Source organism: Rattus rattus, chromosome 3, assembly GCF_011064425.1.
Source record: "Rattus rattus isolate New Zealand chromosome 3, Rrattus_CSIRO_v1, whole genome shotgun sequence".
In the NCBI taxonomy this organism is placed as follows: domain Eukaryota; kingdom Metazoa; phylum Chordata; class Mammalia; order Rodentia; family Muridae; genus Rattus; species Rattus rattus.
In genome coordinates, this window is record NC_046156.1 from 58,677,964 (window position 1) to 58,704,970 (window position 27,007).

Consider the following 27,007-nt stretch of genomic DNA (forward strand, 5'->3'; position numbering starts at 1 on the left):
GCTCAGGGATTGCACTGCACATAGTAGGCCAGGCTCTCTGTGAGTCAGTAATTAAGAAAATTCCTCCAAGACATGGCTATAGGGCAATGTGATAGAAGGAGTTCTTCAGTTAGGGTTTCCTCTTCCTAGGTTACTCTGAGTTTGTGTCATATTAACGGCTAACAATAACTATGACAATCACAGGGGCCAATGAGCACTAGGTGTTTTCATGTTGTTTCTAGTAGGATGAGAATGGTGAGACCTAAGTCATTGATGTATAAATGGAGGGATGTGGAAATCCAGGGTACCTGATGCATACATACATAATGCTATGTTTAGAAACACAGATCTAGGTTGTGATCAAGGGAGTCTGGGGACTGTGGAACATGTGAAAGAAGAGTAAAGTCCTTCTAGGGGTGGTCATACCCTCCTGGAAATGGGTGAAGCTTGTTTTTCATGTATGAGTTTGCACAAAACTATGTTCTTGGCTGACTTTTGGGTAGCAGAAATTTTCTCAAACTTTAATCTTTACAATTATTTTCACTCTATACACTTTATTGAAAAGGTCTAGATTTATTTGACAAAATGATTATGACCAGAATAAAGATATCTTCTTTTTCATATATCAGTAAGTGGCTGGAATAGTTAATTTAGTCATGTATCCTGGAAAATGAGTTTCAAAATCTTCCTCTTTTTTTTTTTGAGGTCAGCTACTGTCAATAATGGACATTAGGCAATAGATCATAACACTTCAGTAACATGCTGCGTCAGAACCTTGCATAATTCACACATTCATTTGCTCTCTGCTACATTATGACTTCATGGATTAAAGTTTATTAAATTCCAAATATTTCTTGCAGGAGGGAATGAGTAAAACATCAGGATAATGCTGTCTTCATTTTTAAATATATATTGTTGTTTTAATTGATACATAGTAATTGCACATAATTATGGCACAGTATGACATTTCAATAATGTATAGTGTACATAATAATCACATGAAGGTAATTGACATGTCACACCAGATGTAACTATTTCCTTTCTTTCTGGAACATGGCTATTGGACATAGTCAATTAATTGTCAGTTATAGTTATCCTGTAGAACATTAGATGTTATTCCTTCATCCAAATGCACCCCTCTGGTAGCTGTTAGCTATCTTTTCTTCATCCATCTGGATTTCTCAAGGTAGAGGGCTCAAACTACTAGGTATGATCGGACCGAAGAAGAACAGCCTCACACACTATGTTGAAGTCTTGTCTTCCTCTTGTAGGGATCTCAGTAGGTCCTTATAATCTGGAGAACTGAATCAGGTCTGGACTAATCTCAGCAACTGACTGGCAGCCTGAAAGAATCAACCACTTTATAAGCTTGTTTCTAGGCAAGTGAGAAGACTTAGCAGGAAGAGATTTTTGAACACAGATCTAATGGCATGGGTTTGATCCCGAGTTCCCAAAAAATGACTGGAGAAAGCAACTCCCAAGAGTTATCTTTTTACCTCCACACCTGCCCCTGCACACTCTCTCTGTGTATCTTTCTCTGTTTCTATCTCTTTCACTATATTTGTCTCTCTGTGTCTCTGTCTCTCTCTGTCTCTCTGTCTCTCTGTCTCTCTGTCTCTCTCTGTCTCTCTCTCTGTCTCTCTGTCTCTCTGTCTCTCTCTGTCTCTCTGTCTCTCTCTGTCTCTCTCTGTCTCTCTGTCTCTCTGTCTCTCTGTCTCTCTCTCTCTCTCTCTCTCTCTTTGTGTGTGTGTGTTCCCCTCTCTATTACAGAGCTCGCTCACTTCTCTTCCTTCATTGCTTGGAATGATGCATCAGGAGCAAGCCTTTAGCCTTTGTGCTCATCTTGATAAAATGTTATTTATATCAAATGTGTTTTGAAATCCTGGTTGCAAGGGAAATCAATGCATGGGAAGCTGTGATCAAGGACAGACAATGAAATAGCTGGTAGAATTTAGTCAGAGTCTGTGTAGAATTGAACTCTATGTAGCCACCTTCACCAATACACACAAAACATGAACAAAGTATATCACAAAATGTAACCAATGAGAGATTCTTTTCCTAAAATAGAAATGTAGGAAATTTCACACCGGGGGCAGAAGCCTTAGGTGGCCTACAAATTGAATCGATTTAGCACTAACACTGTCCTAGAGAAAACTACAGGGTTTCCACTGTCAGAGAGCAGTTCTTGATCTCTTTGTAGGACATTTCTATAACTGTTCAGTCTTCAGGACAGCTATCAAGTCAAGGCAAGGTTAACCAGCATGAAGGACCTTCAACTTCCATCTGTAGACCTCCCACCTGAAGCTCCATTCTAGAGGAATGAGCAAAATCCATACCTGAAAGGGTCATACATCTATGGAATTCTGCTGTTAGAATATCTAAAACTTCCTTAACACCATCTTCACCCTGAAAAGTAGAAGGGAGAGACAGAGGTTTGAAAGAACATTTGAGCTACCAGACAGTTCCATACCATGTGTACATTCAGAACAGCTGTGGGGAAGGATAGAATCTATGGAATCAGAATAATGTAGAATAAAAGAAACCAGTAGGGGAAGGTTGAGGTGAGGGCTGCTTAAGTCTATGGAATACTTCAGAGGCTTGAAGGTGAGGTGACCTGCAGCAGTTTTGCAAGAAAGTGAAGAAATATCTTCATTGGAAGGTGGGTTATGGAAAATGATGGGAGTGAATCCTGAGCTCTGTATCTCATGCTAGCAATCTTACCTTGCAGGCAAGGCCCCAAAGGATTGGTCTCCCAAGAAAAATGCACCTAGCTCCAAGGGCCAGTGCCTTCAACACATCAGTGCCAGTTCGAACCCCACCATCCATGTACACTTCAATTTTCCCTTTGACAGCAGCCACCACTTCTCTCAGAGCATCAATCTGAAACAAAAATATGCACACAGCTTCAGGTATTTCTATTTTGCTTCTTGAAAGGTCATGGGATGAGTGTCCTTGCAAAGTAGGATAGGACCAGGAAATACAAGTGAAGGCAAAGACCTTCATAAAGACTTTCTCTCCAACTGTGCTTTCATCTAAGGGAACTCAGGGCGCTGCTCCTGAAGCCTGGAGACTTCTGAGGACTGGAAGCTCCTGCTCACTGATCTCCAGGAGACTTCTCTAGTCCTATGAGGATGAGGACAGCAGGCCCCACCTGGAGCCTGGGACAAGGATCCTTGAAGAGATGGTTCTGAGATGCCTTGGGTTATTATCTGTACTTCTCTAAAGGAAACTGGGGGGGAGGAATTGAAATAGAGCCCTCAGACTCTGACACTGGGCAAAGAACCTATTAGAATGCTGCCTCAGACTGAGCCTGATGATGATGATGACGATGATGATGATGATGATGGTGGTGGTGGTGGTGGTGGTGGTGATAGTGGTGGTGGTGATGGTGGTGGTGGTGGTGATGCTGCTGCTGCTGCTGAATAACAGGGAGAAAACAACTTTGTCCTTTGACGTGTGTATGAAGGAAGCATTGGGTGTAGTTTGGACTTACATGTAATAACTGGAGAAAACTCATGTTCAAGTTTTATTTGGAGTATCTGTGATGCTACAAAAAGGAAATAAACATATTGACGAAAGCTCCTCTAGTCACACTCACTAGTGCAGTTGACAATGATTTAGAAATAGAGTGGAGAAGCCAAATGTGGTAGTGCTTACAAACTCAGCACCCAGGAAGCAGAGACGAAGAGAACCAGGAGCTCAGTGCCAGCCTGGGCTACCTAAGGCCACATAAGTTACCTCAGAGGAATCAAAACTAGGGCCTCTGAGATGTTTCTGCAGTGGAAAGCACTTGGTGCACATACACATACACACAGGTGAAAACACACACACACACACACACACACACACACACACACACACACACACACACACACCCAAACAAAGTACAAAGCAAAGTGATAGAAATTAATTCAGCTTAGGGTACAGACTAGTCCATTTTTCAATAGATCCACACAGAATATTTACTGCAGTTCTCTGAGAAGGCTGCTTATGGTTTGCATGAGGAAATCCAGTGACAACATTTGCTATGGAAACACACAGAATTGGCAGCTGGTCTCTTGTAAGGACTTTCTTTCACAGATACAGCTGTGAGGGGCCTTCTTTGTTCAGGGTTAAGGGTGAGCCAGGAGTGTTGATAAGGCTGAAATCAAAAGCTGCATTCTGGTCCTTAAGCTTGCTTCCTTGTTGGTTTGTTCCTCTCGTTTGAGTCATGGTTCAGAGAGAGCAATATTATGTCAAGGCTATCTCCACCGAGGTTTTCAACTTTTTACTCATTGAAAGTAATTATATGAGAAGAAATGAGAAAAGCAGAGCCAAACCCCATTATTAACAATAAGGCCCTATTCACTCTGTGAGCAAGCAGGTTTGTTAGCCTGATTCCGGCAGAGAAGGGCCCCCTCACAGCTCCATGTTCCTTAATTTCCCTTGTCTTCTCCTGTCTTATGAAGAAGGAAGCACAACTGTACCTTCCAATCCAGCTTTCACTAAGAGACACAGAGGAGTGAGCCTCTCACCAGACAGACCTGTCTGTGTACTTCCTGCTCTCCCTAATGAGGGCCTAGTGGAGGAGTGATGGGTATCAGAAATCATTCAATTCCACAAGCCTTGGGCCACAAGAGAGCGGCTTGGACATTTCTGCTTCTCTCAGAATCTAACTTTGAAATAATTAACCAGGCAGACATCGCGAGGCCCCAGGATAGACTGCCACCTCTGCACTCCTCAGCCCACATCCCTGGTCCAGGGGAACTGCACAGTGCCTCTGGACAGAAGGATATAGGAACAGGCAACCGCCGGTACCCAAGTTTCTGGTCTGCACCCAGGACTGAACTGATCCTGCCAAACAGCTCCCTGCACTCAAATCCCATGTGGGAGAGAGCTGGACCCTCAGAAGTGTGGATATTTCTGAGAAGTCAGAGGAGAATACCCTCTGCCCACAGTCCAGACCCAAGTGGGAAGTGTCAACTGTGCCCACTGGGTGCAAGGACCTACAAGAGCAGTCAGGGGCAGGACCCTTTGATTCCTGCCCATGCCTAGAACTGAAGACAGTCTCCAGGAGCTCCAACGTACCTGAAATCAGAGCACCTATTCTCAGGAAAGGCTGAAAGAGAACAGGAAAACAGTTCTATAGGAGTGCTGACACAGAGGCCTACAGCAGGGCCAAGTCACTCCCAGAAACAGCAAGACAAGTAAACACCAGAGGCAACCCAATGGCTAGAGGCAAGCACAGGAACCTAATCCACAGAAATCAAGACTATTTAGCATCATCAGAGCCCAGTACTCCCACCAAAGAAAATATTGGATATCCAAACACACCAGAAAAGCAATATTTAGATTTGAAATCACATTTTTTGATAATAATGGAGGACTTGTAAAGACATAAAGAACTCTCTTAGAGAAATGCAGGAAAGCACAAGTAAGTAAATAGAAGTCCTTAGAGAGGAAACACAAAAATCACTGAAAGAATTACAGGAAAAAACAACCAAACAGGTAGAGGAATTGAAAATAGAAATAGAAACAATAAAGAAAGCACAAAGGGAGACAACCCTGGATATAGAAACCAAAGGAAGAGACAAGCAGCCGTAGACACAAGCATCAACAACAGAATACAAGAGATAGAAGAGAGAATCTCAGGGGCAGAAGATACCATAGAAAACATCAACATAACTGTCAAAGATAATATAAAATGCAAAAAGTTCCTAGCCCAAAACATACATGAAATCCAGCACACAATGAGAGGATCAAACCTAAGGATAATAGGTATAGAACAGGTGAAGACTCCCAACTTAAAGGGCCAGTAAATATATTCAACAAAATTATAGAAGAAAACTTCCCTAACCTAAAGAAAAAGATGTCCATAAACATACAAGAAGCCTACAGAACTCCAAATAGATTGGACCAGAAGAGAAATTCCTCCCATCACATAATAGTTAAAACAACAAATACACAAAACAAAGAAAGAATATTAAAAGCAGTAAGGGCAAAAGTCAAGTGACATATAAAGGCAGATCTATAAGAATTACACCAGACTTCTCACCAGAGACTATGAAAGCCAGAAGATCCTAAACAGATGTCATACGTACCCTAGTTACTGTATCCAGCAAAACTTTCAATTAACATACATGGAGAAACCAAGATATTCCATGACAAAACCAAATTTACACAATATCTTTCTACAAATCCAGCCATACAAAGGATAATAGATAGACAACTCCAACACAAGGAGAGAAACTACACCGTACAGAAAGCAAGATTATGATTTCCTTGCAATGAAACCAAAAGAGACAAACAAACATAATTCCACCTCTAACAATGAAAAAAAAAAACCAGGAAACAACAATCACTATTCTTTAATCTCTCTGAACATCAAGAGACTCAATTCCCCAATAAAAAGACATAGACTAACAGACTAGATATGTAAAGAGGACCCAGCATTGTGCTGTATGCAGGAAACACACCTCAGAGACAAAGTCAGATACTACCTCAGAGTAAATGGCTGGAAAACAATTTTCCAAGCAAATGGCCCCAAGAAACAAGCTGTAGTTGCCATTCTAATATCAAATAAAATTGACTTTCAAACAAGAGTCATTAAAGAAGATAAGGAAGGACACTTAATATTTATCAAAGGAAAAATCCACCAAGATGAACTCTCAATCCTAAATACCTATGCTCCAAATGGAAGGGCATCTACATTCATAAAAGAAACCTTACTAAAGCTCAAAGCACACATTGCAATTCACACAATAATAGTAGGAGATTTTAACACCTCATTCTCATCACTGGACAGATCATGGAAACAGAAATTAAACAGAGACATAGAGAAACTAACAGAAGTTATGAACCAATTGGATTTAGCAGATATTTATAGGCCATTCCATTCTAAAACAAAAGGACATAACTTCTTCTCAGCACCTCATGGAACCTTCTCCAAAATTGACCATATAATTGGTCACAAAACAGACATGTACAGGAAGATAGAAATAACCTCATGCATCCTATCAGATCACCATGCACTAAGACTGGTCTTCAATAACAACAATAATGACAGAAAGCCCACGCATATTTGGAAGTTGAACAATGCTCTACTCAATGACAAGGAAGAAATTAAAGATTTCTTAGAGTTTAATGAAAATGAAGACACCACATTCCCAAACTTATGGGACACAATGAAAGCGGTACTAAGAGGAAAACTCATAGCTCTGAGTGTATGCAAAAAGAAACAGGAGAGAGCATATGTCAGCAGCTTGACAGCACACCTTAAAGCTCTAGAACAAAAAGAAATAAATAAACCCAAGAGGAGTAGAAGGCAGGAAATAATCAAACTCAGTGCTGAAATCAACCAAGTAGAAATGAAAAGGAATATACAAAGAATCAACAAAACCAGGAAGTGGTTCTTTCAGAAAATCAACAAGATAGATAAACCCTTAGCCAGACTAACCAGAGGTCACAGAGAGTGTGTCCAAATTAACAAAACGAGAAATGAAAAGGGAGACATAACAAAAGAATCTGAAGAAATTAAAATAATCACCATATCCTACTATAAAAACCTATATTCAACAAAACTTGAGAATCTAGAGGAAATGAATAATTTCCTAGACAGATACCAGGTACCAAAGTTAAATCAGGGACAGATAAAACATCTAAACAACCCCATTACTCCTAAAGAAATAGAAGCAGTTATTAAAAGTCTCCCAACCAAAAAGAGTCAAGGTCCAGATGGGTTCAATGCAGAATTCTATCAGACCTTCATAGAAGACCTCATACCAATACTGTCCAAACTATTCCACAAAATTGAAACGGACAGAGCACTACCAAATTCCTTCTATGAAGCCACAATTACTCTTATACCAAAACCACACAAAGAATCAATAAAGAAAGAGAACTTCAGACCAATTTCCCATATGAATATCGATGCAAAAATACTCAATAAAATTCTGGCAAACCGAATCCAAGAGCACATCAAAACAATCATCCACCATGATCAAGTAGGCTTCATTCCAGGCATGCAGGGATGGTTTAATATATGGAAAACCATCAACGTGATCCATTATATAAACAAACTGAAAGAACAAAACCACATGATCATTTCATTAGATGCTGAGAAAGCATTTGACAAAATTCAACACCCCTTCATGATAAAAGTCCTGGAAAGATCAGGAATTCAAGACCCATATCTAAATATAGTAAAAGCCATATACAGCAAACCAGTAGCCAACATCAAAATAAATGGAGAGAAACTTGAATCAATCCCACTAAAATCAGGGACTAGACAAGGCTGCCCACTCTCTCCCTACTTATTCAATATAGTACTCGAAGTCCTAGACAGAGCAATCAGGCAGCGAAAGGAGGTCAAAGGGATACAAATTGGAAGGGAAGAAATCGAAATATCACTATTTGTAGATGATATGATAGTGTACCTAAGTGACCCCAAAAGTTCCTCTAGAGAACTACTTAACCTGATAAACAACTTCAGCAAAATGTCAGGGTAGAAAATTAACTCAACAAATCATAGCCTTCCTCTACTCAAAGGATTAACAGACTGAGAAAGAAATGAAGGAAATGACACCCTTCACAATAGTCCCAAATAACATAAAATATCTTGGTGTGACTTTAACCAAGCAAGTGAAAGATCTGTATGACAAGAACTTCAAGTCTCTGAAGTAAGAAATTGAGGAAGATCTCAGAAGATGGAAAGATCTTCCATGCTCATGGATTGGCAGGATTAATATATTAAAGATGGCCATTTTCCTAAAAGCAATCTACAGATTCAATGCAATCACCATCAAAATTCCTACTCACTTCTTTATAGAGATAGAAAGAGCAATTTGCAAATTCATTTGGAATAACAACAAACCCAGGATAGTGAAAACTATACTCAACAATAAATGAACTTCTGGGAACTATCCCTGACTTCAAGCAGTATTACAGAGCAATAGTCATAAAAACTGTATGGTATTGGTACAGAGACAGACAGGTAGATCAGTGGAACAGAATTGAAGACCCAGAAATGAACTCACACACCTATAGCCACTTTATCTTTGATAAAGGAGCTAAAACCATCCAATGGAAGAAAGTATTTTCAACACATGGTGCTGGTTTAATTGGAGGTCAGCATGTAAAAGAATGCAAATCGATCCATTCTTATCACCCTGTACAAAGCTTAAGTCCAAGTGGATCAAGGACCTCCACATCAAACCAGATACAATCAAACTAATAGAAGAAAAAGTGAGGAAGAGTCTTGAAAGCATGGGCACTGGGGAAAATTTCCTGAACAAAATATCAATGGCTTATGCTCTAAGATCAAGAATCAAGAAATGGGACCTCATAGAACTGCAATGCTTTTGTAAAGCAAAAGACACTGCCATTTGGACAAAATGGCAACCAGAAGATTGGGAAAAGATCTTTACCAATCCTACATCTGATAGAGGGCTAATATCCAAAATATACAAAGAACTCAAAAGTTAGACTCCAGACAGCCAAATCACCCTATTAAAAAATGTGGTACAAAACAAAATGAAACATTTTCAACTGAGGATTATTGAATGGCCAAAAAGCACCTAAAGAAATGTTCAACATCCTTAGTCATCAGGGAAATGCAAATCAAAACAACCCTGAGATTCCACCTCACACCAATGAGAATGGCTAAGATAAAAAACTCAGGTGACAGCAGATGCTGGCTAGGATGTGTAGAAAGAGGAGCACTATTTCATTGTTGGTGGGATTGCAGACTGATACAACCATTTTGGAAATCAGTCTGGAGGTTCCTCAGAAAATTGGACATTACACTACCTGAGGACCCAGATATACCTCTCTTGGGCATATACCCAAAAGATGTTCCAACATACAACAAAGACACATGCTCCACTATGTTCATAGCATCCTTCTTTATAATAGCCAGAAGCTGGAAAGAACCCAGATGCCCTTTAATGGAGGAATGGATTTAAAAAAAATTTACATCTAGACAATGGCATACTACTCAGCTATCAAAAACAATGATTCGTGAAATACATAGGCAAATGGAATGAACTAGAAAATATTATCCTGAGTGAGGTTACAGAATCACAGAAAAACACACTTGGTATGCAGTCATCATTAAGTGAATATTAACCAAAAACTCAAATTACCCAAGATGCAATCTACAGACCACAGGAAGCTCAAGAAGAAGGATGACCAAAATGCAGATGCTCCCACTCTTTCTTAAAAGGGGGGAAATATTCATAGGAGGGAATATGGAAGCAAAGTTTAGAGCAGCGACTGAAGGAATGGCCATTCAGAGCTTGATGCATATGTGGTCCATATATATTCAGCCACCAAAGCCAGATAAGATTGATGAAGCTAAAAATTGCATGCAGAAAGGGACTGGATATAGATCTCTCCTGAGAGACACATCCAGAGCATGTCCAATACAGAGGTCAATGCTAGCAGCAAACCACTGAACTGAGAACAGGACCCTCTTCAGGGGCATTAGAGGAAGGATTGAAAGAGTTGAAAGAGCTTACAACCCCATAAAAACAACAATGCCAACAACCAGAGCTCCCAGGGACTAAACCACTACCCAAAGACTATACATGGACTGACCCTGGGCTCCAACTGCATATGTAGCAGAGAATAGCCTTGTTGGGGCACCAGTGGAAGGGAAAGCCTGTGATCTTGCCAAGGTTGGACCCCCAGTGCAGGGGAATATGGGGGAGGGCAATAAGGGGATGTATAGGGGGAATACCTGTATGGGGCATAGGGAGGGAAGGGAATGGGGGCTTATGGAGAGGAAATGGGGAAGGGGAATAACCTTTGAAATGTAAGTAAAGAAATATATAATAAAAAATTAAAAATTAATTAATCAAGTTAAGATATTAATTTTAAGGATGTCACTGATTCATTGTTTAAAAATAGTTAAATAAATAAATAATAAATAAGCTAGATACAGTGTGTAAAGGCCTCTAATTTCCTGCCTCAGGGAACAGAGATGGGAAGATCAAGGACCCAAACCTAGTATGGACTATCTGGTGTGACCTTGTCACAATCAAACAACAAACCAACAAATGGAAGAAAAAGCAACAAAGTAAGGAAATACTGGAATCAAAGCAGATGTTTGACAACAATGGGGTTGATTATATAAACTCTCTATTCGTGAGACATTGTTAAAAAAGAGAGACTTATATTGAAATAAAAGTATGTGCTTGATACAGTAGATAACTGAAAAGAAGGAAATTATGAAACATATTAATATATTTTAAACCAGAAAAAAGATGTATTTGAATTAACAAGCATCAAGACAATAACACCAATGATTGTGGCAAAATTAGAGATGTAAAAAACAATTTCCTTTTTGTCCATGGATAGTTTCATAAGAGGTCAAAGGAACTGAGGAAGAAAAAGCTTCGCTTTGTTATTGAGACATGCATTACTGGAAGAACCTTTGGAGAAACAATAGCATAAATATGTCTATGAAGAAAAATTAACTAGTTTCCACGTAAAGACTCTTTCCCAACTCTTCTTTCCTCATTTTCTTTCTCCTAATCGCCATGCACAAGAGACATATATTTGTGAGCTAATGTAGGGTGTTATAGACTCAGCAAAAGATTCGTCAGCGTACTACGGGACTAGTGCATCTGGGCATTGCACTTCTACTTTGGAAAATGTCTCTCCTTCCTGCATTGTGTCAAATAGGAAAACTTGAAAGTTCCAAAGTCTATGAAGCTACATTAGCTTCAATCCAATCACTGCTGGCAGAAGACAGGGTCTTCTCGATGCCTTTCAAACATCTCCCTTGGTCCATTGTGAATGGGTACTCATTAGTCGATGTCTTTCAACTCTGGCATCCCTAACTGTAAAGTATGGATATATCTATTTTGTAGTGGTGTCACAAAGTTTAGATATGTTACACACAGTTTAGGAAAATAATCAGATGAACACTAGGCTCTTATTAGTGATTAACCCATCCTTAAGATCCATTGGCAATACCTGTGATAAGACAGAGGGCAATGTGCACCAGATAGTAGGGAGCGTTGGTATAGAGCATTCAGACATACCCCTCTGATGTTATCCTACTTACTGAAGCAGAAACCTGATCAAGCTGCCTCCCACCATGGTTGGAAACAACGATGCCTTGGACGTTGTGCTTCATGGCTAACTCTGCATCCTCTTTTGTCAAAATCCCTTTGAGGATAATGGGCAACCGAGTTATACTCTGAATCAAGGAAAGATCATTCCAGCAGAAAGATGCATTCGGAAAAGACTGTGTGGGCTTTTCCTGTAGGGAATTAGAAGATGACTCTTAGTCTGAAATGAATGCTCACATAACTTGATTTACTCACAAGATGAGGTGCATTTGCAGCACTGTCATAGACTATGAAAACCGAGCAGTGCCACTCAACACTGATGCTATTTCCTCTCCCAAAAGCTGCATGAAGAATTTCTTTCGATTGCTCATTCACTGACCATTATTCAACAACTTTGCTTGATAATTATTCTAAGATCTAGATAGACACAATGACAGGCAAGACATTAACTGTACTTTAAAAGGGTGTGGTATGTGGTATGTGAGACGAGTTAGGAAACATATCCAAGGACACAGTGACATTTTATGGTTTAGCTATCCATGGGCTAACAAAACCAAAGCAAAAAGGATCTTAAACCAGGCACTGCTTATTATCTAGCCTTGGCTCACACTATGCAGCATATATCCTTAAATTCTAATGTTCAGGGACACACAGAGGAATCTTAGCGGCCCACTGGCTGAAGAGCTGACTTATCTTAGCCATGACTTTTGCTCTCAAGGGCATGCCATCTTCTTCAGTCAGAATTTAATGAAGAAAGTGATCATGGTAGTTCCTCAATTGAAAGGTTTCCAAAAGATATGTTGCAGTGCTAGGTTTTCAAGGCAGTAGATTAGGGCCCCAGCTGACTAGACTGGCTGGGTCTACAATTGTGCTGAGCGTCCTCTCCAGAGAGTCAGTTTGCTTGTACCTCCTATGTGAAATTATCACTTTCTGAACCCACCAAGAAACAGAAAGTATGAGAATAACACTTTGGTTTGCTCTCCAGTTCCTGTAAAACTCCTCCCTAAGGCTCCCCTGTCTCCCAACCTCGGCCCTGGCTTGAGCATCATCTGCGATAATAGGCTGAGCAGTTCCAGAGATGTGAGCATTTGGTCATAAGTTCTGTCTTCCAGGAGGTCATGGAAAGCAAAAATCCAGGTCAGCCTCTTTAACTGCTACACTTTCAATGTCTGCCACAACAAGGCAGGTAGGGGACAGTATTTGCAGAAAGGAAGATAAGAGAGAGGGAGGGAGGGAGAGGTGGATGAATGAATAGTTGTATGAGGGAAGAATGGAGAGAAAGAAGGAGGGACACTAATCATCTTTTCTTATCCTAAGTCCTTAAAATAAATGCCCATTGAGTCTGATATCTTTCTCACCTCTTTGAGAGATCGGAACTCCTTCCACAATATGTTTGTCTCCAAATTCAGCTGGTTTCTCCTGTCCCATCGCCTATTGCCAAGTATAGGCACATCTATAGTGATCACCAACGCTTTGAAACCCAAGGCTTCTGCCTTCTGAACCATCTGCTTGTTGATGTCCCAGTCTGAGTTCACGTAGAGTTGGAACCAACGAAAGCCATTGGGGGCAGCAGCAACAATATCTTCCAGGGGATAGCTGGCATAATTGCTGATGACATAGCAGATGTTGGCCTCCTGAGCAGCTGGAAAGCAAGGGGTATGATCAAGTCTGAGGCACAACGCTGTTCTGACCTAGCCTCTGGCCAGGTTGCCAGTGAGTGGAGAGAAAGCTTGAGTTCAATTCTACTTCCCCTTGTGAGATGGCATGGTTCAATGGAGAGAGTTAGTGTTTGTGTTCTCTTCTGTGTAAGCTGCTCTGTAGGGGGAAGAAGTGTGCTAGAGAATGAGAAGGCCGAGTCCCACCCCTCTCTTCTTTGGCTTTGAGACTTAGTTCCTTTATTTGTTAAATGGGAAAGGTACTAATAAATGTCATAGATACTGAAATTGTTACTTCTCATTTTCTATTGTGATCATTTCAGTGTGTCTCTCCAGGACATTGATCTCACTGTGAAATCTCACATGGATGCATGGCCAGAGATTTTGTTCTAATCAAAGATTAATGCCAATGCCTCATGACAGCAGGAGACAGCTTATTTTACTCCACTACTAGACAGCACAGTAGTAAGGCAAGTCAACCGTCTTCATATATGACATTAATGCTTCCACTTAGCTGTGGCTGTTTGTCTCTGGAATTCTCAGACTGATTGCCTCATGTATCATGGAGTCCATAGGGAAAAAAATCAGGAGGCTTCTGAGAAACACAGACACACAGACACACAGACACACAGACACACACACACACACACACACACACACACACACACACAAAACCATATTTGGCCTGGAGTCAAGAAAATGGACTTCCAAGAATATGTTCAGTCCTATATCTTCTCATTCATTTCTGTTATTATCCATGGTGTTATTTATCCACAGGGATAGACCTCTCAGGGGTTTACTAGGAAGGAGCTAAAACCACTGAAAACCTTTTTGATATACAAGATGACAAGGTCAATTAAGAAGAGATAATGACTTCTTAGAAAAGGTTAGCTATCAAGCCCTGTGTAAGGATTTAGGGGCAATTACTCCTCATCTTAAATATAAACTCAGAATTCTGTCCCATCTCTAGCCCCTAAAACTGCAGAGAGGACTCTTTCTCAGTGCCATGCTTAGTACCTCCCTCTGAGGTACACCTTTTCCCTGGGTCTGATTCAGGGGCTTTGGGCACCCCTCTTTCAAGGGAGAACGTGAGGTCTCAGCACCTCTTATTTATCAACAGCTCCTCTTTCACTGGGATCATTATTACGGACAGCGAGCATTTCCACAGTATACGTCAGTGTCACACAGCTGTGGCTTATGCAGTCTCTTAGTCACCATTCCTAATCCCCACAGGACTGATGTCCCTAAGATCTTTCCATAAGAGGTCTTGGTGCCCCCTACCACTTATCTGGGTGAGATGTCTCATTCACTTCTGGCCTTCTGGAAAGGCAGTCTTCAGGCGAGATGATCCATACCTCTAGCTGTGCTCTTTTCTCCATCCGGCCAGGCAATGGAGTGAAAGCCTGTGGGTGAGATGCAGATGGGAGCACTGATCTCCTGCCCTTGGATTGTGGTCCTGGTGTCCACCTTTGACGTATCTCTCAGGTATCGGGGACGGAGGCGGATTCTGCACTAGCCAGACAATACAGTGGATTATTTTCCAGCAAGGCTGAGGCTTCTGGAGCTGGGACCCTAATTCACAATGCAGATCTAAGCAGACTTAGATTGCTGAGCCCTTCTTAGGATAAGTTTGCTGATCCCAAATACAGCATAGGCTTAGGAGGAGGGGAATTTCCAGGAAACCATTGCCCACATTAACCCGGTTCCATTTAAATTGTCGGTGAACCAAAATCCACCTTAGCTTCTGTCTTGTGCTGTTAGAGCACAATGTCTTGACTCTCAGTGCTTACATGCTTAGTTTATTTAGTCTTTATCAGTAATGACTAGACAGGGAAAGAAAATTTCAGGCATCCCCAGAAAGAAAGACAAGGCAAGCAAGAGTCCAAATCCTAGAAGACAATCATGTCCCTCATCTGATCCTCAGGGAACTAATTTATTTGATTTATATACTGCTTTATGGGAGGTAGGGTAATTCACAAATGATATCTAAAACATTATTTTAGAGCACATGGAAACTTGAAAATTTTGTTGTTGACTAGTATACGCTGCAACCCTTAGCTTTCAAGTCCAATTTTCACCCAAATCAGTCTTCCATTATCCCTAAACATCTTTTAATCTCATTTTCTCCAAACTTGAGTCCTCTCTCCCCCTTTACATTTTTCTCCTCCAAGGCAGCATTTTTGGGAGCTCAGGACATCTAGATCTGCATGCAGCTTTCTCCACCCCACACGACCATTGGTCCTGTTCCGTCTTTCCAGCAATGAAGTTGCTGGGATGTAGAGAGTTGATCACTCACTTGTCCTAGATCTAAGATAGATTATATATAACATTTCTCCCCAGCTCCCTATCCCTCAGCCCCACCCTATGATAAACACAGAAGCCTGCCATCTCCCTGTCTATACTGTATTCACTAAAGGTAGAACTTTTCTCATCCCAGGAGCTTCCAACCAATCCATCCTAGAATGACAATGGAGAGGGTAAAGAGCAGACCTTTTAAATGCTGCTATGTTCTCACTGTAGGTGATGCCGTCGTCAGCTTTTCCTTCAATAAAGTCCCAGGAGGTCTTAGACAGCTGCTTTTGCGCATGTGCCTTAAAATCTGCCAAACACACCAAAGGCATTTCTGGACCTTCAAGACAGAAAAATAAAACAAAGCCAGTGAAAGCACTTTGGGCATACAGGGGTGGGGGCCGAGTGTGAAGCCACATCTGTTTGTTGGTGTGCTTTAACTCAGTGCACTTCTGCTGACCCCCAAACTAGAAGACTTTCTTCCTTTCAAAGCCACTCCCCATACCTGATCGTTTGGTCTTCTAAATGTCTACCATGGCTTCTTCCTACATTCCGCACACATTGCTCTAGACGGTAAAGGCTGTGCTGTACCGTAAGGGATTACAACTGAAGGGTTTTTTTGGGTGGTGTAGACCTTCATAAAATGGAAGTCTCATTGCATATCTAGTGCCCATATCATTTCACTCACCTCTTTCCAGGACCTTACCTCCTAAGCGCCTACTCAGTGTCATGTCTCAGTGGGTTTCCTTTCATTGTGAGATGGCATTCGTACCACTGTGTGAAATCAGGTCTGCTCTGATATCAGTGAGAGTTCCCAGGATCTCTAAGATATCTGAATTGCTCAAGGCTATGGACAGCATGGTGAAAGCAGCTGATTATTTTGGGTTGCCCCTTGGCTGGGTGATTGGACATGTTGCCAAAATGTCACTGCCTTCTGCCTTTTGTTACTTCTGCCAAGAGCATATTTTGTTCCCGTTTATTTCTGTCAATGATATGAACCCTGCATCTAGTGCACGGGACTTCTGATACAAGTACCCAAAGGGACTGAAGAGAGCCTAGTTTAGGGCTTACCAGTAATTTCTCCAATAGGAAGGAGAACAGTGAGATTAATAGCTGCAAAGACACTGTAGACACTGGGGTTGGTCACAGCATTCAGGGCTCTTACACAAGAAGATTCTGGAAGGAAAGGATGGAAAATGCAAGCTTTAAATACCTAGCCAACTCTGGTGCAGGAGATAATCGGGTAAAATTACCCTGAGCCTAAAACTAGAAACCAAAGAGCATTTAAGTTACTGGCTGAGGGAAAGATACATGTACCAGAAACTCACTCTTCAACAGGAAATGGCAAAAGACCCAAGATCCAGACAAAAAATGGGGGTGCTGAATATTTTGGCTGGGATAGAGATGAAGCAGAACTGGTCTGAGGGTAACTGGAACTAGGCCCAGAGAAACCCAACAGAGAAGCTACGGGGCTAAACAAGAGTTCTGTTGAAAAAAAAGCCCCTGTGGTGTGGGCACTTTCCATGGAAGCTAGGAAGAGGCATTTGACTACACCTACAGAGCTTTGCATGGGCAACCTTGTCAGTCAGTGGGCAGGACACTGTCCAAATGCTGAGCTATTCTGACAAAGTGCCATAGTTGCTTTAACCCACCCCTACCTACCTTACTCATGGATGCATTAATACACCATAGGCCAATGAATTACTTATTTTACATCCAACTACCTTGCAATTCCTCATTCATAGTTCTGTGTGCATAGAAAAGTTAATACAGCAGTTTGGAGAGTGATCTTGCTTTCAAGGTTGGGACTTGGCTTATAGTTAGAAACTTACCCCACAGCAAGGCCTGATAAGAACGATTTAGTTTAACTGAACTGTTCTGTTTGCTTATTTTAACAATGTGATTTATGCTAAACATCTGCTTTCCTTCTAGGAGCCTAGGACTTTGTTACAGAGAGGGGTCATACAACCATCCCCCAACATGAGTTGGTAGGCTTACAGCCTCTAACATGTCTCATCTTGGCACTAGAGAATTCAACACATCTCTTGGAAGCTTATACTTGTTTTTCCTCAGACCTTTCCCTATCCTAACTTTTCTTTGCATCTTATCACTGAAATAGCTTATTGCCTCACTGATGTGTTGAGTTTGGTGGATTCCCTTACTGAACACACTGATTCCACAGCTGTATCCCTGGCCTTGGGATGATAAAACACTAAATTAGTATGCAGACGTGTGATGTCTTCAATTTAGCATTCCCCTGTGTGCCGGGTTTATGCTTTTGAGGAAGGGTAAAATTCCATCAGATTTCAGTTACTGCCTTCCTACACATTAAATGCCCGTGGTAATGTTCTTGTGAATTGGTCTAGCGTAAAAACTGCACAGAACTGGAATCTAATTCATGAGAAGCAACTCAGCATTACCCGTCCATAGTATTGTGATTATGGAATTTGAAATGTTTGACAATTAAGTGTTAATCTCAGCATCTTTAAATGTAACTGAAGCTATCTCACTTTCACTGTCCCTTCTCTTCTTTCCATTAGTAGCTGCCAACTTCTCTGTCAAATAGACAGAGACATTATAGCTAATGGACTGTTAATCTCTCTCTCTCTTTTTTTTTATTCAGAGGGAATGGGGTTCAGAAAATAGGAAATTTGTGGATTATTGGATAATAAATTAGTGTAGGCAATGACTTGGGAACTATATCTCCTGTTAGCCTCCAAAGATATATGCTCTCCTCCAATTCAACAGTAAGGAGCAAAGTTGTCACAGTAGTATTTTAAAATATAAATGTTATGTAAGTTTTATATATATTATGTATATATATATATTAATTTTGATCAGTGATTTGAATTGCATGTTAAATTACATTTAAGAAAAGGTTGGAAGTGTAAAGATACAATTGTCCAATTTTCTTTCTATGACGTAAGCAAAGGTCAATAGAGTACTGAGTTCATTGTTCTTACTAAAGGAACAATGTTAAAGTTACAGTTGAAGAGAATCACACTTCGCTTTTCAAAGCTTTTCCTGAATTTGAGAAAGAACTTGGTGCAATATTTTTGTATATTGCAATCTGCTTCATACCAGTGTTGAAACCAGAAACTGAAGGGAGGATTTGAGTCATCCAACCACTTCTTGTGGGACTATTTCCTCGGTCTCATTCATGTGTTCTACGTCTGTTCTTTTTTGACTCTGCTTGTCCTGAGAAACAGGCTGGGCATAAGGAAAGCCTTTTACACGCAGGCCAGACTTTGTTTCTGGAGCCTTATCTCCTTGAGTGTCTTCAAACTCGTTCTTTCAGGGTTGAACACGGAGAGAAACATTTCAGAAAAGACAAATGAAACCCCAAGAGCAAGGATGCTCTCAGGTATCTGCTGCTATGCTCTGATGGTCAAACACTGATCCTTGACCCAAGATCCAAACTGGAGCTAGCTCCCCTGGTGAGGAAGACCTTGTTTTGTTCTGGGTGATGATTTGAACTGAGCCCACTATCCTAGACAAAGCATTGTTTTCTTTGAAGATTTTACAGCATACATTGTGCTGTTACCTAAGAAACTGTGGGGTATCAGAGTCTGCATTTGGTTCAAAGACCCTAGGGTCCTCTGTAGGGCACAAGGAGAGAATTACAGAGCACACTGGGAGACACAAAGGGAATCAGTTTGCCTCACTGAAGGCTGCTTTGGTAATTCAGGATATGTCATTTCAAAATCCTTTGGCCTACTCTCTTGGAATTTAGGCCAAGGTTTGTTAAGTCAAAGATAAGATCAAGGACCACATCCTGAAGCCAAGTTTGGGAGATTATGGGATCCAAGGTTAGCTGAAATGGATTCTGGGAAGACAGTTCCAGCCTCAAAGATAGATGTTGCAAAAGTCAGGATAACCTTCATAGCCTTTATCCACAGCAATTTATCTTGAGTATTCTTAATCTTAATGTTAAATAAATATTTAAAAAGCACAATTAAATTTATGGCTGAATTCTTTAGGGAAAGAGTACAGCAGGATGAGACTCTGCATGCTTTCAGGACAAGGGGTCTCAGACAGCGGGCTTGATCACTTAGGTACCTTAGGCAAAGAGTGTCAATCATGGGGATAGTCCCAGGAAAACAATAACAGGGGAGGTAACTAACAGGAAAAAGATTTGAATCAGAGCAATGCCATGAAAGGAGTGCTCCAGCAAAAGGTACTTTGAGAAACATTAGAGTAAAGGAACAGAAGTCCCTTGTGGCCTAACAGGCATCAGTTTAGTCAGAGGCTGCAAGGATTGATCAGCCTAGAAGCAATTCTGGTCCGATCTTTGGTCCATCATATTAAAAGCACAGGACCCTTTCAGGCTGTGATGCTCATTCATTGATTTCATGATGAGGAAATAAGCTCTTTTCTTTGTTCAGTAACCCTCAACCTGTCTCACTAGCTGTTCCCCTTCCCTGTTAATGTTTCTTCCTTTCTTGTCCTGTGCCCTGTGCTGCCATGGGTAGGGTGCTATTTGTGTTTTTCTGAACTCTATCTACACTGGTCCAAGGGACAGATTCATGCTTGTGTTCTACTCTAGGGACTGGTGTATCACAGGTCCAGGACATGCTCATCCCAGAGACCATAAGCATCTTGTCATTCCTTATTTTTCTTTCACTCTGTGGTGTCAACAATTAAGATTACTGTTCTCGGGGTTGGGGATTTAGCTCAGTGGTAGAGCGCTTGCCTAGCAAGCACAAGGCCCTGGGTTTGGTCCTCAGCTCCAAAATAAAAAAAAAAGATTACTATTCTCCATAAATAACATTCATGAGAACATAAATTATGTATAACATATTTTTTATAGTTTCCAATGTTGAACGATTAGTATCAACACAACAACATTGCTCTGTAGCCTTTCGTATTCTGAGTGTCCCAAGTTTCAGAAACTTTGCTAATCAAGGGAGTACTTTCTGTCACTTAGAATCCAATCACTATTTCACTATCATTTTATCTTTGGGAACAATATGTTCTGAGCTCTGAAGAAATAACTTCCAGGTAGAGTGTTGATGCTCAGCTGTGTTGTTAATTGTTTGCTTTGTATGGGACTTGGAGACAGTTGGGGGAATGCTAGAAGAGACAGCAATAGAGAGTTTAGAAAGATTGAGGGATTTCCTGATTCGGTTAAGCAATGGAATGATTTAATTGTGCATATTTGAAAGCAACACAATTGATCCTTCTAAATAATAGTAATAGTAATTGATGATGATGATGATGATGACGATGATGATGAATGCCACACTGTAACCATCTGTCTAGTGTGTCATGATACTGAGCGCACTGTGTGTGGCTTATATATACTAATATTTTAACTCTCACTGTCATCCCCAAATGAAATTATTGCTATCCTCCATTTCAAAAGCGAAAGATTAAAACATTTCATACAATAATCACACATCTAGTTGTGTTTTCTTAATTTCAGTTGCCTGGCTGTTAATCACTACGAAAGGAAGAAATCATCTGTTGCCAAGAGTTGTTTACGGTACAAAAGAGTTGGCACCTTAGATATTTCAAACGTCTTGGTCATATGTAGCATATTGCTTCCTCTGGCAACATTACATCTCTACCAGAAAGTATAAAGCTACCAGGTAAGCAAGCAAGCAAGTGGCCAACTAACCAAATGACCAAAAAAACCTCACCGAGATGCTCATTAAAAATAACCTGAACAAAACACCAATGGCTTATGCTCTAAGATCAAGAATTGACAAATGGGATCTCATAAAACTACAAAGCTTCTGTAAGGCAAAGGACACTGTGGTTAGGACAAAACGGCAACCAACAGATTGGGAAAAGATCTTTACCAATCCTACAACAGATAGAGGCCTTATATCCAAAATATACAAAGAACTCAAAAAGTTAGACCGCAGGGAGACAAATAACCCTATTAAAAAATGGGGTTCAGAGCTAAACAAAGAATTCACAGCTGAGGAATGCCGAATGGCTGAGAAACACCTAAAGAAATGTTCAACATCTTTAGTCATCAGGGAAATGCAAATCAAAACAACCCTGAGATTTCACCTCACACCAGTGAGAATGGCTAAGATCAAAAACTCAGGTGACAGCAAATGCTGGCGAGGATCTTGGAGAAAGAGGAACACCCTCCATTGTTGGTGGGGTTGCAGACTGGTACAACCATTCTGGAAATCAGTCTGGAGGTTTCTCAGAAAATTGGACATTGAACTGCCTGAGGATCCAGCTATACCTCTCTTGGGCATATACCCAAAAGATGCCCCAACATATAAAAAAGACACGTGCGCCACTATGTTCATAGCAGCCTTATTTATAATAGCCAGAAGCTGGAAAGAACCCAGATGCCCTTCAACAGAGGAGTGGATACAGAAAATGTGTACATCTACACAATGAATATTACTCAGCTATCAAAAACAACGACTTTTATGAAATTAGAGGCAAATGGTTGGAACTGGAAAATATCATCCTGAGTGAGCTAACCCAATCACAGAAAGACATACATGGTATGCACTCACTGATAAGTGGCTATTAGCCCAAATGCTTGAATTACCCTAGATGCCTAGAACAAATGAAACTCAAGACGGATGATCAAAATGTGAATGCTTCACTCCTTCTTTAAAAGGGGGAACAAGAATACCCTTGGCAGGAAGAGAGAGGCAAAGATTAAAACAGAGACTGAAGGAACACCCATTCAGAGCCTGCCCACATGTGGCCCATACATATACAGCCACCCAATTAGACAAGATGGATGAAGCAAAGAAGTGCAGACCGATAGGAGCCGGATGTAGATCGATCCTGAGAGACACAGCCAGAATACAGCAAATACAGAGGCGAATGCCAGCAGCAAACCACTGAACTGAGAACGGGACCCCCGTTGAAGGAATCAGAGAAAGAACTGGAAGAGCTTGAAGGGGCTTGAGACCCCATATGTACAACAATGCCAAGCAACCAGAGCTTCCAGGGACTAAGCCACTACCCAAAGACTATACATGGACTGACCCTGGACTCTGACCTCATAGGTAGCAATGAATATCCTAGTAAGAGCACCAGTGGAAGGGGAAGGCCTGGGTCCTGCTAAGACTGAACCCCCCAGTGAACTAGACTGTCGGGGGGAGGGCGGCAATGGGGGGAGGGTGGGGAGGGGAACACCCATAAGGAAGGGGGGGAGGGAAGGGGATGTTTGCCCGGAAACCGGGAAAGGGAATAACACTCGAAATGTACATAAGAAATACTCAAGTTAATTAAAAAAAAAAATAACCTGGGCATTTAAATCCATCTCAATACCTTCCAAACATTCTCCCACTTGTTACAGCATTTGACCCTCACAGTACAGAGTACATAGAAGAGTTAAAGACTTCAAAAACTGGTTTGCTCCTGATGCCCTTGAAGCCACATGGAGTGTTGTATGGAGGAAACAGCATTAATTGTGCAGCACAGAGTGAACTTAGTCAATTCTCATGAATTTGAGCCACTGGGAAAGGTGTCCTGATTGACCACATGCGACCTCTGTGTTGTCTGTTTGCTCAGGACAGAGTGTACAAACAGACAGAAGTTACACAAATGTTTCCTTTGCTTTTTATCATAGGCTGAGGGGTAGGAGAGTCCAAATGTTCCAAAATATAAACCTGACTGCCACCATGGCACTGCTACACCGCTGACTCCACACGCTGGCCTGAGGTCAGAACCCAGTGCAGGCGACTACCTTCAGACTATGAGTGAAGTCCAAGTGAATCTTGTTTTTAGACTTCATGTTCCTGCCCAGGGCGTCCCATTATACACACAAGAATATTCCACTACCATAGCTGTACCACTTCCTGCTCCCCTAGACTATTAACATTTCCCAGTTGTTAAAGACAGATGGGTTTATATGACTAATCTGGCCAACTGGCTGGGTGTGGTCCCACCATACTAGTTTGCTAGAAGATGTAAGACATTCTTTATTCTTGCTGCTATAGCCAGCCAGGTGCTCCGTCTTCCAAAATCCACATCTATGAGATAAAGGCAACTTGGATTTCCAAATCTGTCTTTGTAAACGGGCAGCCTTGTAGGTCTGTTGATTTTAAATGAAAAAAATGTGTATTTGTACGTACATATTTTTATATTAACTGACTGATGTTGTAGGGTGTATTTTTACAATAGTGACTAGCTTTAATTAGATATCTAGGCACTGTCCTGAACACTGCAGGTTAAGTAAAAAGCTCATTTTTCAGGCTCAGCTTTCAAGACACGGTAAAAGTTGAAGATAGGATTCAGTATTTCATTCTCAGTTTACTGGTATAATTTAGAGATTTACATGACTGTTTTCCTAGGGAGAGCTACTGGAAATATGGGGAAAAAATTTCCATTTCTTCTCAAAGGGGATCTCAGATGATTCCCAATATCATTTGTACAAGTTCCAGTTGTTACGAAGTTATAAAATCACAGCATCACTCTCAAGTCCAGGGTTCCTGTAAGAACTAAAAAATTCTGTAAAATTTAGAATGACGGAGTGGTTCCCAGTAGAGGATTTAGGCGATGTGCATTGTGGGAGGCTGTAGAAGAACAGAAAACATCCTTTTCTTTTGTTCTGTTTCCTCGTTCATCCATTCCATTCAAGTATTGGCTATCTATTTGCCAATACCACCCAGCCTTGGTTTCTCCTCTTCTCTGTCCTTTCCAGACTTGTGTGGAAACTGAACACAACCCCAAGAAGTCCTTCTACTGAAGGGAACTCACACCTGCTTCCAAAGAACAGAGTACCTCCAAATAAATGTTCTCATTATTTGAAAAAAATTAACTATATGACTGATAGAGAGCTTATATCCAAAATATACAAAGAACTCAAGTTCGACTGCAGGGAGAAAAATAACCCTATTAAAAAATAGGGTTCAGAGCTAAACAAAGAATTCACAGCTGAGGAATGCCGAATGGCTGAGAAACACCTAAAGAAATGTTCAACATCTTTAGTCATAAGGGAAATACAAATCAAAACAACCCTGAGATTCTACCTCACACCAGTCAGAATGGCTAAGATCAAAAGCTCCAGTGACAGCAGATGATGGCGAGGATGTGGAGAAAGAGGAGCACTCCTCCATTGTTGGTGGGATTGCAGACTGGTACAACCACTCTGGAAATCAGTCTGGAGGTTCCTCAGAAAATTGGACCTGAGGACCCAGCATATACCCAAAAGATGCTCCAACATACAACAAAGACACATGCTCCATTATGTTCATAGCAGCCTTATTTATAATAGCCAGAAGCTGGAAAGAACCCAGATGCCCTTCAACAGAGGAATGGATTTAAAAATTGTGGTACATCTACACAATGGAGTACTACTCAGCCATCAAAAACAACGACTTTATGAAATTCATAGGCAAATGGATGGAACTGGAAAATATCATCCTGAATGAGGCAACTCAATCACAGAAAAACACACATGTTATGCATTCACTGATAAGTGGATATTAGCCCAAATGCTCCAATTACCCTAGATGCACAGAACACATGAAACGCAAGGATGACCAAAATGCAGATGCTTCACTCCTTCTTTAAAAGGGGAATAAGAATACCCTTGGGAGGTGATAGGGAGGCAAAGTTTAGAACAGAGATTAAAGGAACGCCCATTCAGAGCCTGCCTCACATGTGACCCATACATATACAGCCACCAAACTAGATAAGATAGATGAAGCAAAGAAGTGCAGGAACCGGATGTAGATCTCTCCTGAGAGGCACAGCCAGAATACGGCAAATATTGGACCCCCGTTGAAGGAATCAGAGAAAGGACTGAAAGAGCTGAAGGGGCTTGAGACCTCAAATGAACAACAATGCCAACCAACCAGAGCTTCCAGGGACTAAGCCACTACCCAAAGACTATACATGAACTGACCATGGGCTCCAACTGCATAGGGAGCAATGAATATCCTAGTAAGAGCACCAGTGGAAGGGGAAGCCCTTGGTCCTGCCAAGGCAGGACTGCCAGTGAATAAGGTTCTTGGGGGGAGGGCAGTAATTGGGGGAAGATGGGGAGGGGAACACCCATGTAGAAGGGGAAGGGCAGGGGTTGGGGGGATGTTGCCCTGGAAACCCGGAAAGGGAATAACATTTGAAATGTAAATAAGAAATACCCAATTTAATAAAGATGGAAAAAAAAAGAAATTCAAAAAAGAAGTGATAGACAGCATTCTTAGTATAGCCAATGCTCCATGTAACAAGCACATTTAAGGGCAGGAACCTTTTTAAAGAACATATTTTGGCTAATTTTCCCCTATGGATGCACACACCTTCTGCCATTTCCAGGTTTAAATTCACTAGACTGAACCTTTTCTGCCTGCAGACTTTGATACTACAGCTTCCTTGGGTAGTGCCTGAATGTCCCGTTTCCCCCTCTCCCGCACCCCCTCCACCTATTTCCATGTAACTTTCTTTGCCAAGCTCTCACTATGCCTACCCCAACCTCACCTACTATTTCATCTTCTCCCCCCAAGTTCCAAGCATATAGAAGATACCCCAAGACAAACCTGACTCTAAGGTCTTCCAATGACCAGTAAGAGCTGTAGGTAGAGGCAGCAATGCAAAGCCCGCTACAGTGGTTCATTGCCCAGCTCTGAGGTAAAATATATTCAAGGATAAACACTAACCTTTTAGTTAACCAGTTATCAGGGAAGTAATAAATAACCAGTCCAGACTGAAGTTAGCCTTGACATAAACTTGAATGGCTTTGTAATGTTTGTTCCCCAAACTCGTTGTTTAAAAGATATAAAAAAAAATTCCGAGATTTGTCCTGATTAAAGTTCAAAATATAAAGTAGTTGTTTATTAGCTTTTCAGCTGCCTGTTCATAAGGATGGTTAACGGAAAGATATGAGTGATTTCAGGTGGAGAGTTAAAAAATATCCTGCAATGGAAAAAGGAACCTTTGCCCAGGGTGTGGTAACCGGAGAGAGCAGATTAGAGCTTGAAAGCCATCGGCAGGAAGATAGTGAGGATCCAGGACAGGGCTGCAGAAGAATAGTGTGGTGCCCTACATACTGAAATAGACGACCAAATTAACGCAGGAGACAAACATTTATGTCTCTGA

At 41.2% G+C, this 27,007-nt stretch overlaps 2 protein-coding genes across 5 annotated transcripts in view; one reads left to right on the forward strand and one right to left on the reverse strand.

Moving 5' to 3' along the window:
• LOC116896476 (NADPH-dependent 3-keto-steroid reductase Hsd3b5-like) overlaps positions 1 to 27,007 on the forward strand; it is a 358,044-nt gene that overhangs the window by 135,411 nt on the left and 195,626 nt on the right. The window lies entirely within an intron of this gene.
• Hao2 (hydroxyacid oxidase 2) lies at positions 874 to 26,536 on the reverse strand. Of its 4 annotated transcripts, XM_032897639.1 has the most exons (9): positions 26,449 to 26,536; positions 17,051 to 17,155; positions 16,181 to 16,319; positions 15,046 to 15,197; positions 13,394 to 13,677; positions 12,029 to 12,226; positions 2,701 to 2,859; positions 2,316 to 2,385; positions 874 to 1,322 (listed from the first exon to the last, which is right to left on the reverse strand). In XM_032897639.1, exons 3-9 carry the CDS (start codon positions 16,309 to 16,311, stop codon positions 1,267 to 1,269), a joined length of 1,050 nt encoding a protein of 349 aa, XP_032753530.1. In that variant the 5' UTR covers positions 16,312 to 16,319; positions 17,051 to 17,155; positions 26,449 to 26,536; the 3' UTR covers positions 874 to 1,266. The 4 variants fall into 4 exon arrangements, with proteins under 4 accessions (XP_032753530.1, XP_032753528.1, XP_032753529.1 ...); XM_032897637.1 differs by lacking the exons at positions 17,051 to 17,155; positions 26,449 to 26,536 and adding an exon at positions 16,686 to 16,793; XM_032897638.1 differs by lacking the exons at positions 17,051 to 17,155; positions 26,449 to 26,536 and having other exon boundaries at positions 12,029 to 12,247; positions 16,181 to 16,311.

Coding starts and splice junctions, on each gene's coding strand:
- Hao2 (XM_032897637.1), bottom strand. CDS start 16,710: ATGACACTGAGTAGGCGCTTAGGAG. Junction 13,678..15,045: donor AGAAAAGAGCACAGCTAGAG/GTATGGATCATC, acceptor CTTGCTTTCCAG/CTGCTCAGGAGGCCAACATC. Junction 2,386..2,700: donor TTTGGGGCCTTGCCTGCAAG/GTAAGATTGCTA, acceptor TCTACTTTTCAG/GGTGAAGATGGTGTTAAGGA.